This window comes from Jaculus jaculus, chromosome 11, assembly GCF_020740685.1.
Source record: "Jaculus jaculus isolate mJacJac1 chromosome 11, mJacJac1.mat.Y.cur, whole genome shotgun sequence".
Lineage (NCBI taxonomy): Eukaryota > Metazoa > Chordata > Mammalia > Rodentia > Dipodidae > Jaculus > Jaculus jaculus.
Genome location: NC_059112.1, coordinates 95390639 through 95405671, shown reverse-complemented (window position 1 = coordinate 95405671; position 15033 = coordinate 95390639). Strand labels below are relative to the sequence as shown.

The 15033-nt window shown below is 42.8% G+C and overlaps 1 protein-coding gene across 1 annotated transcript in view; it reads right to left on the bottom strand.

The window, feature by feature from the left end:
• Positions 1 to 4171: 4171 nt before the first annotated feature.
• The window catches only part of Iars1 (isoleucyl-tRNA synthetase 1), a 48882-nt gene continuing 38020 nt past the window's right edge, over positions 4172 to 15033 (bottom strand). Inside the window, exons 26-34 of the mRNA XM_004652296.2 lie at positions 13757 to 13931; positions 13279 to 13391; positions 12702 to 12797; positions 11764 to 11940; positions 10829 to 10934; positions 9179 to 9304; positions 8069 to 8212; positions 6231 to 6383; positions 4172 to 4260 (exon numbers count right to left, since the gene is read on the bottom strand). Of these exons, the coding sequence (XP_004652353.2) occupies positions 4178 to 4260; positions 6231 to 6383; positions 8069 to 8212; positions 9179 to 9304; positions 10829 to 10934; positions 11764 to 11940; positions 12702 to 12797; positions 13279 to 13391; positions 13757 to 13931 (1173 nt within the window). The 3' untranslated portion in view covers positions 4172 to 4177. The remainder of the gene's footprint in view (positions 4261 to 6230; positions 6384 to 8068; positions 8213 to 9178; positions 9305 to 10828; positions 10935 to 11763; positions 11941 to 12701; positions 12798 to 13278; positions 13392 to 13756; positions 13932 to 15033) is intronic.

The following is a 15033-nucleotide window of genomic DNA, read 5'->3' as shown; positions in this document are numbered from 1 at the left end:
CTCTTAAGCCATCCCTCAAGCCCTGATATCCTTTTTTGAAATAGTTTATTTGAGAGAGACAGAGGGAGACAGCAAGATTGAGAAAGAGAGAATGGGCGCGCCAGGGCCATCAAATCAACTCCAGATGCACATACCACCTTGTGCATCTGACTTATGTGGGTCCTGGGGAATCAAGCCTCGAACCAGGGTCCTTAGGCTTCACAGAAAAACACTTAACTGGTAAGCCATCTCTCCAGTTGGCCCCCCTTCTTTCAGGGAGGGTTGTGCTCCAACACAGACCTGGAATTCATTATATAATTTAAGAGTGGCCTTGACCTTACAGTGATCCTCCTGCCTCTGCCTCCCAAATTCTGGGATTAAAGGTGTGAGCCATGGGTTGGAGGGATGGCTTAGTAAAGGCATTTGCAATGGCTAGAGGCCTTGGTGCACCCATTCTCTTTCTGTCAAATAAATAAAAATAAAATACTTTAAAGGTGTGAGCCACTACACCTGGATTATTGAGCATTTAAAAATTATTATTTTAAACCGGGTGTGGTGGCACACACCTTTAATCTCACGCTAGCCCAGCCTGACCTGGACCTCACTATGTAGTCTCAGGGTGGCCTCAAACTCACGGTCAAGGATTTTGAGGTTGGAGGCTGACCTGGAATTAACCGTATAGTCTCAGGGTGGCACTGAATTCATGACGATCCTCCTCCTACTTTTGCCTCCCCAGTGCTGGGATTTAAGGTGCGTGCCATCATGCCCAGCAGGTTTTTAAAATAATTTTTATTTATTTATGAGAATGAGAATGGGCTTGCCAGGACCTCAGCCATTGCAAACAAACTCTAGATAGATGCACTACTTTGTGCATCTGGTTTACTTGGGTCCTGGGGAATCAAACCTGGGTCCTTGACTTTGTAGGCAAGTGGCTCAACTGCTAAGCTATCCCTCCAGCCCAAGATGATTATTTTCAATGCCATGCCATGTAATTAGTTTATAAATTTCCAACTCTTTGGAGCTGGAGACTTTTTAAAAATTATATTTTATTTATTTATTTGGGGGAGGGGCAGAGAGAGAGAATGGGTGCACCAGGGCCTCTAGCCACTGCAAACAAACCCCAGACACATGCAACCCTTTGTGCATCTGGCTTACTTGGGTACTGGGAAATTGAACCAGGGTCCTTAGCCTTTGCAGGCAAGTGCATTATGGAGACTTTTTTTTTCTTGATTAGTTCAAATATTTTCTTTTTGTTTCCCTGTATATCTTGTAACCTTTTTTTTTAAGAACTATTTTTACTTATTGGAAGGAGACAGAATGGATACACTAGTGCCTCCTGCCACTGCAAACAAACACCAGATCCAGTTTGTATATTTACCTTTATATGGATACTGACCCAGGCTGTCAGGCTTTACAAGCAAGCACCTCTGCCGAGTCATCTCTCCAATCCCTGGGCTTGCAATTTCCCACATAAAGGTTTTAAAGATCTTGTAATCCTCCCCACCCCCAACGTAGGGTCTCACTCTAGCCTGGAGTTCACTATGTAATCTCAGGGTGGCCTCGAACTCATGGTTATCCTAGCCTCCCAAGTGCTAGGATTAAATGCATGTGCCACCACATTCAGCCAAGAACTTGTGAATTCTTGCTACCCTGTTAGTGTACTAGTCTCTCTGATCTGATGGAGTAACAGTCCAGCGGCTCTCATACAGCAGCCCCAGGCAAACAGAGTACACTGTTCCTGCCAATGCTCCGTCAGAGAGACATGAGTCCCTTGACCAGCCCCACAATTAGCCAGAACATTAGGCTCACACTCTGCTCACTGGAGGGAAGCCACGCTGTACTTGGTGTTGGGGCAATGCAGAGACTTTTTTTTTTTTCCGAGGTAGGGTCTCACTTTAGCCCAGGCTGATCTGGAATTCACTATGTAATCTCAGGGTGGCCTCAAACTCAGTGACCCTCCTACCTCTGTCTCTTGAGCGCTGGGATTAAAGGCATGCACTACCACACCCATCTTTTGTTTTCTCTCTTACTGGGTTGCTTGTAGAAGCATGGTTGACTGACTCAATATAGCTGCATGACACCCTGGGTGTGGGTGATGACTCAGGAAAGTTACATCCCTCAAACTGTCCGCACCACTTGAAAGTAGCTCTGCAGGAGCACCTTTCCCAATGGAGTGTTCACTGCTTTCCTGAAGTTAGAAACATGCTGACATTGTAACTTTCTGAGATTCCCGAGATTGGTAAATTTCATTAGCTTTCTAAACTAAGCTTCCTTACCTCTCAGCCCTCCAGGGGTGAACATTTTCCCTAAGGGTACTTTTTCTAGGATGTAAGCATATTTAGACATTCTATACAAGAAGGCACTGCATTGTGATTTCTAGTCAAGCCTCCTCAAATCAGCATTTTAAACCAAAGAGAATTAGCCTGGGGCTGAGCTTTCAATTGCTTCATTTCTAGTGTCAGTATTTCTACAGCATAAAGCACTAAGGTTCTCAGTGGGAGGTTTGCTTTGAGGGATTCTCCAAGTGATGTAAAAAGCTGTATGCAAAACACGAACAGGACAAATGTGTAGAAAGCCTGTATTATGAGCCCAAAAGGCCCACTGGATGCAAGTGACCCAAGCAGCCTGAGCCGGAAAGCCCCCACTCGGAGTGCTGCTTTGAGCTGCTAACCTTTTCTTTGCTTCCTTCAGCTGCTTCCTTCCTGGGAAGTGCAGTTTTCTTTCTTTAATTTTTATTTATTTGCAGAGACAGAGAGAGAAAATAGATGTGTCAGAACCTCTAGCCACTGCAAACAAACTTCAGATGCATGCACCACTTTGTGCATCTGGCTTTATGGGAGTTCTAGGGAATAGAACCCAGGTTGTTAGGTATTCTATGCAAGCACCTTAACCACTGAGCCCTCTCTCCAACCTAGTGCATCTTTTTCTAATAAACTGGCCTTGCTTCTGCTACTCTGCATGTGTCTCACTGTCCAATTCCTTGTTCCAGGACACAAGATCCTGGAATCCCTCCACAGTCAATTTTCTCAGGGGCTAGACTCACACACATATATATGTTTTTTAAATTTTGTTTTGGTATCTGCTTCCTTGAATACTCAAAACTGTCACCCAGAATTTGAGGAAGAAGATAATTAGAAGTCATGGTTTTTCTGTCTTTCTACACTGTCTATGTAAAACTGTCTATGATACACAAAGCAGTGTGCCTGCATCTGCAATTTGTTTTCAATGACAAAAGGCCTCATGCGCTCTCTCTTGCACGCGCACGCACAAACACACACACACTCCATCTCAATGCAAATGAATAAAATAAAAATATTTTAAAAAAAATAGAGCTAGAGGGTTGGCTTAGTGGTTAAGGCACTAGCCTGCAAAGCCAAAGAACCCAGGTTTTATTCCCCAGGACCAATGTAAACCAGATGCACATAATGGTGCAAGTGTCTGAAGTTTGCAGCAGCTGGAGGCCCTGATGTGCCCATTCTCTCTCTCTCAGATAAATAAATAAATTTTTTTTAAAAAGTTACAACCAGGTGTGATGGCACACGCCTATAATCCCAGCACTTGGGAGGCCGAGAGAGGAGGCTCAATGTGAGTTTGAGGCCAGCTTGAGACTACATAGTGAATTCCAGGACAGCCTGGGTTAGAGCCAGACCCTACCTTGAAGAAAAAAATTTTTTTAACAAATTTGAAGTTTCAGTAAACTATGGGAATATAAGTTACTTCCAACATGTATGTTTAAAGTTTGTTTACTCTCTTGATTTACTGAAACTTAAAATATTCTGTCAAATTACCCAGGAAAATCCAGGTAGCAGAAATATGTAACATATTCAATTCTTCCAGAGGTCTCAAATCAGTTTTATACGGCAATAAAATGATACACACACACACACACACACACACACGCACACTATATCATTTAAACGACTCCTACTTTCTGTACTTAAGAACAAAAGTAGAAATAAACTTTGTGGTGCTGAGGTAACATTATAACCTTCTCCCCACATGACTGCATAGGTGTTTAAGGTTAAGTGTGAACTTATATGAGGTTTCAAGTAAATCAATCTCAATTGAATTTAGATCCAAAGCAGCGTATTAGACATGCACCCAAAGGCAATGCCTTCGATGATCCCAGGTGTATGTATGTGTAAGGGATGGGTATAAGCCAGGGAAGGGCTGAATGAACCACACTGATAACTGAGTATTAGCTGTCTGCAGTTGTTGGCAATACAGAAACATATACAGTCTTCATATTCAAAGTCTTCATGGGGATATCTTCAGTAATTTCTAGAATGAAAAGAAAAAAATCAGTATTGTTTATTATGGGTAAATATTAAAAAAAATTAAACTTGGTATATTGTGAATTTAGCCTTATCCTAACACAGTTCTGGCTCTTGTATTAGTTCCTCTAAGTTTCCTGGTAGGAGTGTCTCTGTTAGTACAGTGGGTGCTTTGATCACACATTAGCCTAAGCTGTGAGACAACTCAGGGGAGGAAGCCACATCACTAACGACCAATCATACCCAGTAACACCACCTCAGGAAGACCTCTGGACACCACGATAAGTAGTGAGCTACCCTGGCTGCCGATACTGTGTTTTCACATTAAGAACCAGGGAGGCTACATTGACTTTTATTCCACCATGGGGAAAGGATGACTTCACACCCCTCATGTGGTCCCCTCCCACATCTCTCTCTCTGCCTGGCTCTAACTGGTATAATAAACAACTCTGTGACCATAATACTACCCAGTGAGCTCGTGAGTCTTTCTAACTACACCTGAGGGTGGTTTGGGGAAACCACAAAGTTGTAGTTGGTACTGCAAGTGATGATGGTTTGGGGTAGATTCCTCCCTGAGGTCACAGTTGAACCTGACCTCTTTGCAGCTGGTTTTCTAGAGCACTAAACTCACAGTACAGGTGATTCTAAGCACTGCCCAAAATATCTATTTTGTTTTCCACTTCATAAACACATTATATCCTAGACCCATGAAAAAGGTTTAAACAAAGTGTCAACCCAATACTCCAGATATGTAGTTTTGTTTATTGGCCTTCCTTTCCCTCCCTCCTTGCTGTCCTCCATTTATTAATTATTATTATTATTTTTTTTGGTTTTTTGAGGTAGGGTCTCACTCTAGCCCAGGCTGACCTGGAATTCACTATGGAGTCTCAGGGTGGCCCTGAACTCACAGCAATCCTCCTACCTCTGCCTCCCAAGTGTTGGGATTAAAGGTATGCACCACCATGTCTGGCTATATATATATTTTTTTCTTTCTTCTTCTTCTTTTTTTTTTTTTTTTGTCTTTTTAAGGTAGGGTCTCAATCTAGTCCAGGCTGACCGGGAATTCACAATGTAATCTCAGGGTGGTTTTGAACTCATGGTGATCCTCATACCTCTGCTTCCTGAGTACTGGGAATAAAGGCGTGCATCACCACACCTGGCCAATAATCTTTATTCTTCCTTAAAAATATTTTTATTGGGCTGGAGAGATGGCTTAGTGGTTAAGGCACTTGCCTGCAAAGCCAAAGGACCTTGGTTCAATTCCCCAGGACCCAGGTAAGCCAGATGTACAAGGGGCACATACATCTGCAGTTTGCAGCAGCTAGAGACCATGGAGTGCCTATTCTCTCTCTCTGATTCTCTGCCCCTCTCTCAAACAAATAAATAAAAATAAATATTTAAGAAAATATTTTTATTTATTTATTGGAGAGACAGAAAGAGGGAGAGAGAGAAAAAAAAATGGATGTACCTGGGCCTCAGGCCACTGTAAACGAGCTCCAGATACATGCACCACCCTGTGTATCTGGCTTACCTGGGTCCTGGAGAATTGAATGTGGGTTCCCAGGCTTCATGGGCAAGCGTATTAACTGCTAAGCCAATTCCCCAGCCTGACAATTTTTATTCTTGAGAACAGAAGTCATTTTAGGGTGGTCAAGTATGTTCATTTACCAGGAGTATGTATTTTTAGTATTTTCAAAGCAAGAAGTAATTATTATCCTTCTTTCCTTTGTGTTTTATATGGCACTGGAGTTTAACCTAGGGTCTTGCACGTGCTAGCCAAGTACTCTGCCACTAAGTTACATCCCACCTTTAGTATTAAAAAAAAAAACAAAAACTTTATGGTCCATTTTTGGGGATATAGAAGAAACAAACAAAAGAAAACACACAAAAAAATGTATCTCGTAACAGGCATAGTCAAAGGGTTAACACCGAGAAGTCTCCTTTGTCGAAGGAGGACGTGACAGCCCGCAGCCCCACCTTGTGTCTGAGCCTCATTCAGGAACAGCTTTAACTTCCTGCTGCGAAGGCCAAACACCTTGGCTGCCTCATGCACGAGGCCGTGGAAGGAGAGGCCATTCTGTCCCAGAGGGTTTTCAAGCAGAAGAGTGCCCACAGTTCCCATTAAACACTCTGTGGAAGAAAGAACAAACGACATTACTTTCTGAGAGCAGACAGCAACTGCAGACTGCCCTGAGGGCAGTGGAAAGGCTTCCAAGTGGGCACAGGGAGAGTTTAAAAGCAGGAGGAACATGTACAGAAACAGCCTGAAAGCGTTCACAGAGGCAAAGAGGAATGAGAAAAAACTGACATTTAAACAATACCAAGAAAAAAATATAATTGCAATCTATTCTGCTGATTAGGCAGGGAGGTGTACAAATTTTCAGTAAAGTTTCCAATAAATAGATTAGGCAAAATTTGGCACTTAAATAATTCAGCTTTACTTATTTTGTTTCTTGACTATGTCAGATGAATGACGGCTTTTCTGCATATATGTACTGAAGAAAAAAATAAGTCTGTGGTACTCTCTGAAGCATCATGGTAATACATACAATTTAGCTATTTTTAAATTTTTTTTGTATTTTATTTTTATTAATTTATAAAGAGACAATGGCAGGCCAGGGCCTCCAGCTTCTGCAAACAAACTGCAGATGCATGCACCACCTTGTGCATCTGGTTCATGTGGGTCCTGGGGAATCGAACCTGGGTCCTTTGGCTTTGCAGTTCAGTGCCCTAACCCACCTCTCCAGCCCTATTCATTTAAAAAAATATTTTTATTTATTTTCAAGCAGAGAGAGAGAGAGGGGAGGGAGGGAAAATTAATCGGCATGCCAGAGCCTTCAGCCACTGCAAATGAACTCCAGACACATTTTATGAATCAGACTTTACATGGGTACTGGGGAACTGAACCCTGGTCATTAGGATTTGCAGGCAAGCACCTTAACTGTTGAGCCATCTCTTCAGCCCCACACTTTATTTTAATTTTTTATTCATTTTTATTTATTTGAGAGTGACAGAGAGAGAAAGAGGCAGAGAGAGAGAGAGAGAGACAGAGAGAGAGAGACAGAGAATGGGTGTGCCAGGGCTTCCAGGCGCTGCAAACGAACTCCAGACGCATGCGGCCCCTTGTGTATCTGGCTAATGTGGGTTCTGGAGAATCAAGCCTCAAACCAGGGTCCTTAGGCTTCACAGGCAAGCGCTTAACCGCTAAGCCATCTCTCCAGCCCCACACTTTATTTTTTGAGTTGTTTTTCTAGTCAGGGTCTTACTATGTAGTACACACTGGCACCAAACTTGAATCTTTCTGACTCAGTCTCCTGAGTGCTGGGATTATAGCTGTGTACCATCATGCTTGGCTGGAGTTCATGCTTTCAAATACTCTATTAAAGTTGACATAGAAAACATAGAGTGGGATGGAGAGATGACTCAATGGTCAAAGGTGCTTGTGTGCAAAGCCTGATGTCCTGGGTTCAATTCCCCAGTACCCACACAAAGCCAAATGCATGAAGTAGTGTATGTGTCCAGGGTTCATTTGCAGTAGAAGGAGGTCCCTGTGTTCCCATTCTTTTTCAAATAAAGAAAAAATTATTTTTATTTTTATTTATTTATTAGAGATGGGGGGGCAGAGGTAGAAGAATTGCCATGAGTCCAAGGCTACTCTGAGACTACACAGTGAATTCTAGTTCAGCCTAGGCTAGAGCAAGACCCTACCTCAATAAAATAAAACATAAATTAAAAAAGAAAGAAAGAAAATACATATCAGAGATTTGAACCATGAAGGAGCACCATACAATCTGACTGTGAAGGGAGGTACGTACCTTGTGGCTCTGCATTTAGAAGTTGCAGGTTGATATACTGACACAGGAGTGTACTAGGACTGTTGACTGGAGAGGGAGCTGATCCTGTGGTCACACAGAGTGTTTTTCCACTAAGATTCAGTAAGTCAGCATTGTTTTGTATTTCTAGAAATAACAGTAAGAATTCTGAAGTCATTCACCCTTTCTTCCTTCACTATTAAACTATCATGTACTTTTTTTATAGTGATGCTTCTCATTTATCAAAGGTCATTAGCCAGGTTTTAATGACACTCAAAATGCAGATTTTACTTTGGTACCTGGAATTGAACACAGGGCCTAGTGCTTGCTAGGTAAGTGCTCTAGCATGGAGCTAAACGCCCCCAGGAATTCTAAAGTAAACTGTTTTCTTCCCTTGCAGCATTTCCCCTAAAAACTGTGGTTCATCTTAAAACTTCCTCCTATATCAGAATCTGAAACTTGACTGTGAAAAGCCCAGGCATACCTGGAACTCTCTCTATAGTCCCAGACTGGCCTCAACTCACAATGATCCTCCTATCTCTACTTCCCAAGTGCTGGGATTAAAGGCATGTGCCACTACACCTGGCTCCATCCTTTCTCATTTGAGTTGAAATTTCACATGAATCTTGTTATTTTTTTCCCAAACTGCAGCAATTCTTGGATCTCTGCTCCCTACTGGACTGGTATTGCAGATGAGCAAGGCTATGCTCAGCTATTCACGTCAGTCTCAAGATTCAAACTTGAGAGCTCGCTCAGGTCTCTCCTAGCCCTCATGCTTTTTTTTTACAGGAAGTCCTCTTAACCATGGAGCCATTCCTCCAGCCTGGTAAGAGTTCTCTAAAAGTGTATTCTAATGTCTATATCTAGTACAGCCAGGCACTGTGCTTAATGTGGTTCAAATGCATCCATCAGTAAGACAGTAAGAGTAAGGGAAGATGAGGACCATAGCATCCAGTCAGTGCAGGGTTTCCAGCCATTATCACGAGAGGGCACCACGAAACATGGCCTGTACGTCAGTTACAGCGCTGCAGCTGCAGATAACTGACGTCAAAGGAAGACCCTCACCCGTCCACCTGTGTGACAAAGGACAGAGATCCCCTCCATCCCACGTACCTGTTTCACCATGGAAGACTGACAGCTCTGTATTTTTAACACCAAAGATGCTAGTGACAACACTCTTTAGTTTTAAAAGGTTCAGCTGATTGTCTCCTTTTGGATTTTCCAAAAGCAATACTCCACCTAAAAGAAAAAAAAAAAAAAGAAAATCTTATTTAGTGAAGTGAAACTTAGAGAAAATGTTAAATTTTAAGAAAAAGTCAAGTCTTACAAATGCTGAAGTTAAAAATAAGCTGATAGGCTGAAGCCATATATATATATATATATAAACATATATATATTTTAAATATTTTACTTATTTGACATGGAGAGGCAGACAAGAAAGAATGGGCACACCAGGACCTCTAGCCACTGCAAATGAACTCCAGATGCATGTGTCACCTTTGTGCATCTGGCTTTATGTGGGTCCTGGGGAATCACACCTGGGTCCTTAGGCTTTCCAGGCAAGTGCCTTAACTGCTGAGCCATCTCTCCAGCCTGTTTTTTTTGTTTTTTTTTTTTAATTTCTTCAGGCATACCCTACACACCTATCCCCTTAGTGTGGAATTGATTATTCTAACCCTTTTCTGTATTTACAACTGCTATTATGTATGTTGTGCCCTTTGCAAACCCCCTACGGCACAGAGAACAGTTAAAAATACTATCTGATCGCTAACCTTAACAAAATAATACATCCAGTGGTCCCTTGATACTGTTGTACCCTAGACCTTACATTCAGTTACAGATACTTACTTTACAGACTGAAAACATTTACACAGTTAAAGGAAACACGACAGTATAAACTTTTTCCAGCCCTGAAACATCACCCAACATCGTACAAAACAGCAACAATAACACTGATTTTGATGTAACTGTCGATGCTATACTGATTTCCTCTATTTTACTTTTCCTCACTAGGGCACATGTTTTAGTCTGTGTAATTATATTACTTATACATCCTGCATCTCCACCACCCTTGGGTTGCCTTTCAATATCCACCTTTTTTTTGGCAGGGGGTAGGGGGTTGAAGTAGGGTCCCACTCTAGCCCAGGTTGACCTGGAATTCACTATGTAGTCTCAGAGTGGCCTTGAATTCAAGGCAATCCTCCTACCTCTGCCTCCCCAGTACTGGGATTAAAGGTGTGTGCACCACCACGCCTGGCCAATATCCACTTTTTAATTACCTTCCAGCTCTAATCCCTCCTTAACCTCTGGCAAGTGATAGTCTCCATCCCTATAATTTTATCATTTCAAGATGTTATATACAAAGTCACAGGGCTGGAGAGGTGGCTTGGTGGTCAAGGTGCTTGTCTATAAAGGCCTAAGGACCCGGATTTGATTCCCCAGTACCCACATAAAAGTTAGATGCACAAAGCAGCACATGTGCTTGTAGTTCATGTGCAGTGGCTGGAGACCCCGGTGTACCCATCCTCTCTTTATTTGCCTCTTTCTCTCTCAAATAAATAAAATTTTTAAAAGTACACAACTGTAATCCCAGCATTTCAGGCACAGGCAGGAGGATTGCTATGAGTTCAAGGCCAGTGTGGGACTACAGAGTGAGAACCAGGTCAGCCTGGGCTAGAAGGAGACTATCTCAAAATAAATAAGTAAATAAACAAAAATAATATAAAGAATGCCATACATACAATGAAATTCATTTCCTCTTACCTTGTTCACGGCCATTTACACATATATTAAGATTTACATATGCACAAGTGGGAGCTGGCGGGGAGGATCCTCTGGTGAGCGTGATTTCCAGCTCGGAGCCCTTGAACTGAGCACAGGAGAGCACATGAGCCAGTGCCTGGCTGCAGTGCTATACCAAGTAAAGCCCTGACCACTTCTTAGTAAAAACAGAAGTCAAGCTGCATTTTACACATGCCCCCTCTTTATCCTATTCTCCTAAAAATTAAACTCCTTTTTTCCTCAATATGTAAGCAATAGTCTTATTTTTTTTTAAAATCAAGCAAATAAACTATGTGTGAAATAGAAAATGAAACCACAATTATCTCCCCTTAGAAAGAAAAACAACCACTTTTAAGCCCATTGTCTATCCTACTGACAGGAATGAGACAAGGAAAAAGATGACTGGGATATATCATAAACGACCTACTTCTGAATTACAGGCCAGTGCATTCCATGTCTCGGTACAAAATTTTCAGTTACATCTAAAAATCCCTAGATGTAACAACAGGAAAAGCTATTGTCATTTGTTGTACAACCTACTATCAAAAAATTAAATGCTTTTCAAGTCAATTGTTTAATGAATATCACCAGAACATACAATACCAACTGTTCTATTCTGAGACCAAAATGAGGCCATAAAGCCATTTTATTTTGTGGCAAATCTCACATATATACCCTCCTGGTTACATACCCCAAAAGAATAGCCCCAGGGCCACTTTTGCTACCTTCCTTTCCCTTCCCTTATTTCCCCTGTCTAGTCTTCCTCTCTGACCCTACTTATTACCACCCAGGGCACTGCAGCCCTGAGGACCACACCAATCTATACTACGGGCCAGAATACCACAATGCAACCACAGAAACTTGACATAAAACCTGCTGAGAAACCTTTCAGTAATTCTACACAACCCAGAACTCACCTGTGTGTGTTCTTGAATAAGGATCTTATCTGATGCAGGAACCGGATATGGTTTCAAGGGAGCCTTTATAGTAGCAAATATGAACTCAGTGTGGCTTTCAATAACATTATTCAGGTATCTTCCTTCAGACTTTGCATTATAATAGACTGTTATTTCATCAGTGGGAACCAGATTACACTGAAAGAGCAAATGGAAAAATTTGTCATACAAAACTTCAAGTATTTCTGAACCATCAGGGAGGCCCATGCCTGCCTTGTGCCTGGTGCTCCTTCATCTACTTTGTAGAGGATGGCAGGATTCTGTTCCTGGCACAATCAGACACCCATGAATGCTGAAATACAGTAATGTCCACACACCTATTCACAAAGCTCTCACCATGTTACCTGTGGGAGTGGCCACCCTACATCCTGAAACACTGGCCCAAGTCAAGAGGCTTGAGGAAGGGCTTCCTGACTTTAACCTGCGGGGGCTTGGTAAGCCCTTTGTCTACACAGTAAGCAGCGTGTGCCTGCCTTTCCTGTCTAACAGGGAGAAACTGCCCTAGTACATCCAGACTCAGAAATCTCACCAAGTGAGCAGCATGCCCACATTGATGCTATGCTCTTCAGAGGTACTCACTGGCATCTCTGGTTACTTTATGTACAGCCAGACAACTATCTTTCTAGAAGACAATTTGTGGAGGCCTGAGGGTACTGAAAATGGATGGAATGGGCACATTAGCCAAAAGTTTTTGGTAAGAGAAACAGAGCCATGTCCATGCTATGGGTGGATAAGGAGGGAGGGGAAGGGGGCCTCACTTCCCTACAGAGTACAATCTGAATGGACTACAACTGAGCATGGTGATTTAAATTACCTGCCTCTTTTCTCTTCCCTAACAACTAAAACAAAACCAACACAAATCTAAAACCAGCAGCACACTGTTGGACTGACAAACAAACCTTCTTGCGAAGTTTCTGGATGCGATTGATGACTTCCCGTGCCATTCCTTCATCCACCATTGACTGGTCAGGGGTGATGTCTAAGAGAACCAAAGCCTGTAGGAGGAACAGTGCACATTATGACAGCCAAGTATGATCATTTCTTTCAAATTTAGCAAAATGCTGTTTAAAACTAAATGCCAGGCTGGAGAGATGGCTCAGCAGCTGAAGGTGCTAGGCCGGGGCCTCTTGCCAGTGCAGGTGAACTTCAGTGCATGTGCCATTTTGTGTGTCTGGCTTTCCATTGTGTACTGGGGCATTTAACCCAGGCCTCAGGCAAGAGGCCCTGGTATACACTCTCTTTCTCTGTTTTTGTCTGTCTCTCCCTGCATACAGATAAATAATAAAAGAAAAGTATTTTTCGTGTTCTTATCTATTGGTAAGGAACTTTTTAGAGGGCTGGGCACGGCGGGTCAAGTCTATAATCCCAGAACTTGGGAGGTGCAAGGAGGAGCTAGGTCATCCTTGGCCATATACTGAGTTCAAGGCAAGCCTGGGTGACACAAAACAAAACATCTTCTAGAGAGCAGAAAAATACCTGAGCATCAGAGTGTGCTTCAAACTGCGCAGTCCCGCCTGCAGCTTGGTCAAAGGTGTACATGAGGCGAATGTCCTCTTCGTGCAACTCATGGCCTTCCACGACAATGCTCCCTATGGGAAAAACAAATTCCATCAAACTCTCCTCTTTGATCTACACCACTATCAGTATATTGTCTCCTGTCTTGATAAAGAATTCATAATGCAAGAGCTGCCTAGGCAACAAGAGATCACTTCCCTTTGACTTTTATGAATGGGTTGTAAGAAAAGGAAATGAAGTATGCATTCACAATGAGAAAATAAATGCTAAACTGGGGGAAAAAAAAAAAAAAAAGAAAAGGAAATGATAGTGAAAGTCTCACAGAAGCCTATACATGACTCCCTGGGCAAAGGACACGAGCAGTGCCCCATGACAACAGACTCATGTGAACCCCCCCGAGAGCGGAAGACATGAGTGAGTAGAGGTGGCCGACACCCACCACACATCTGGAACTGCTCCAGCTCCTCACTGCTCAGCTGCTTGACAGCCATCATGACTGCTTTAAAGGCTCCCTTTAGACGCTTCCCAAGGACCATGTGATCTGGTTCTGCCCTTAGTCGGATGCCATACTTCTTTTTATCAGTAGACAGTGTAACTTTTCGAACATTTAATTCCTGTAGAATACCAAAGAGAAAACAAAAATGTGACATATGGACACATCCTTACAAAAACACATAGATGGCTGGGCATGGTGGCACACACCTTTAATCCCAGCATTTGGGAGGCAGAGGCAAGAGGACTGCCATGAGTTTGAGGCCACCCTGAGATGACATAGTGAATTCCAGGTCAGCCTGATTTTGAGTGAGACCCTACCTCAGGGGAAAAAAACAAACAAAAAAAACCCCCACATAGACGAATGTCTTTTAGCTGTGAGTGGGTAGGGCTGTGGCTGTGGCAGAACAGTTGCCTAGCATGCACATGGCCCATAGAGAAAACAAACAAAAAGCCAGCGTGAATGCAGAAACAAAAGGTGGTTTATACACACAGTGGAGTATTCAGTAACATAAAGGAGTTGAGCACTAATCTGTGCTACAACATGAATGTATCATGAAAACACTGACACAAGCCAGGCACAGGAGATTACAAATTGTCTGAGTCCACTTACATGAAATGCTCGCAGGAAGCAAACGTAGAGGCAGAAAATAGATTTATGGTCCCCAGGAAAGGATTGGATTGTCTCTCTTTTTCATTGATTTGTGTGAGTGTGTTATGCATATAAGTGTGTATAGGTGCTTATGTGCCACATAGTGCATGTGGAGATCAAAGGACAGCCTCAAGATGTCTGCCACCCCCTCTCCCGTCTCTTTGAGAAAAGGTCTCCCCTGTCGTTTTGGTGCTGGGAAGCTAGCCCAGCTGGCCTCAGAGCTTCTGGACTGTGCTGGCTCTGCTTCCCATTGCTGGATCACAGATGTGTGCAATACTGCACATCCAGCTTTGCAGGGGTGGTGGGGAGGAATTGAACTTGGGTTGGCAGGCTTATAATTTTTTTTTTTTTCCCCCAAAGTAGGGTCTTTCCCTAGTCTAGGCTGACCTGGAATTCACTACATCATTTCAGGGTGGCCTCAAACCTCCTACCTACCTCACCTCCCGAGTGCTGGAATTAGAGGTAGATGCCACCACGCCCAGCAAGTTAATGCTTTTAACCTGAGCCATCTCACTAGTCCCCCAAATGATTGTATTTTCAAAGGAAAAAACTGTGTAAATATTGAGGGATAG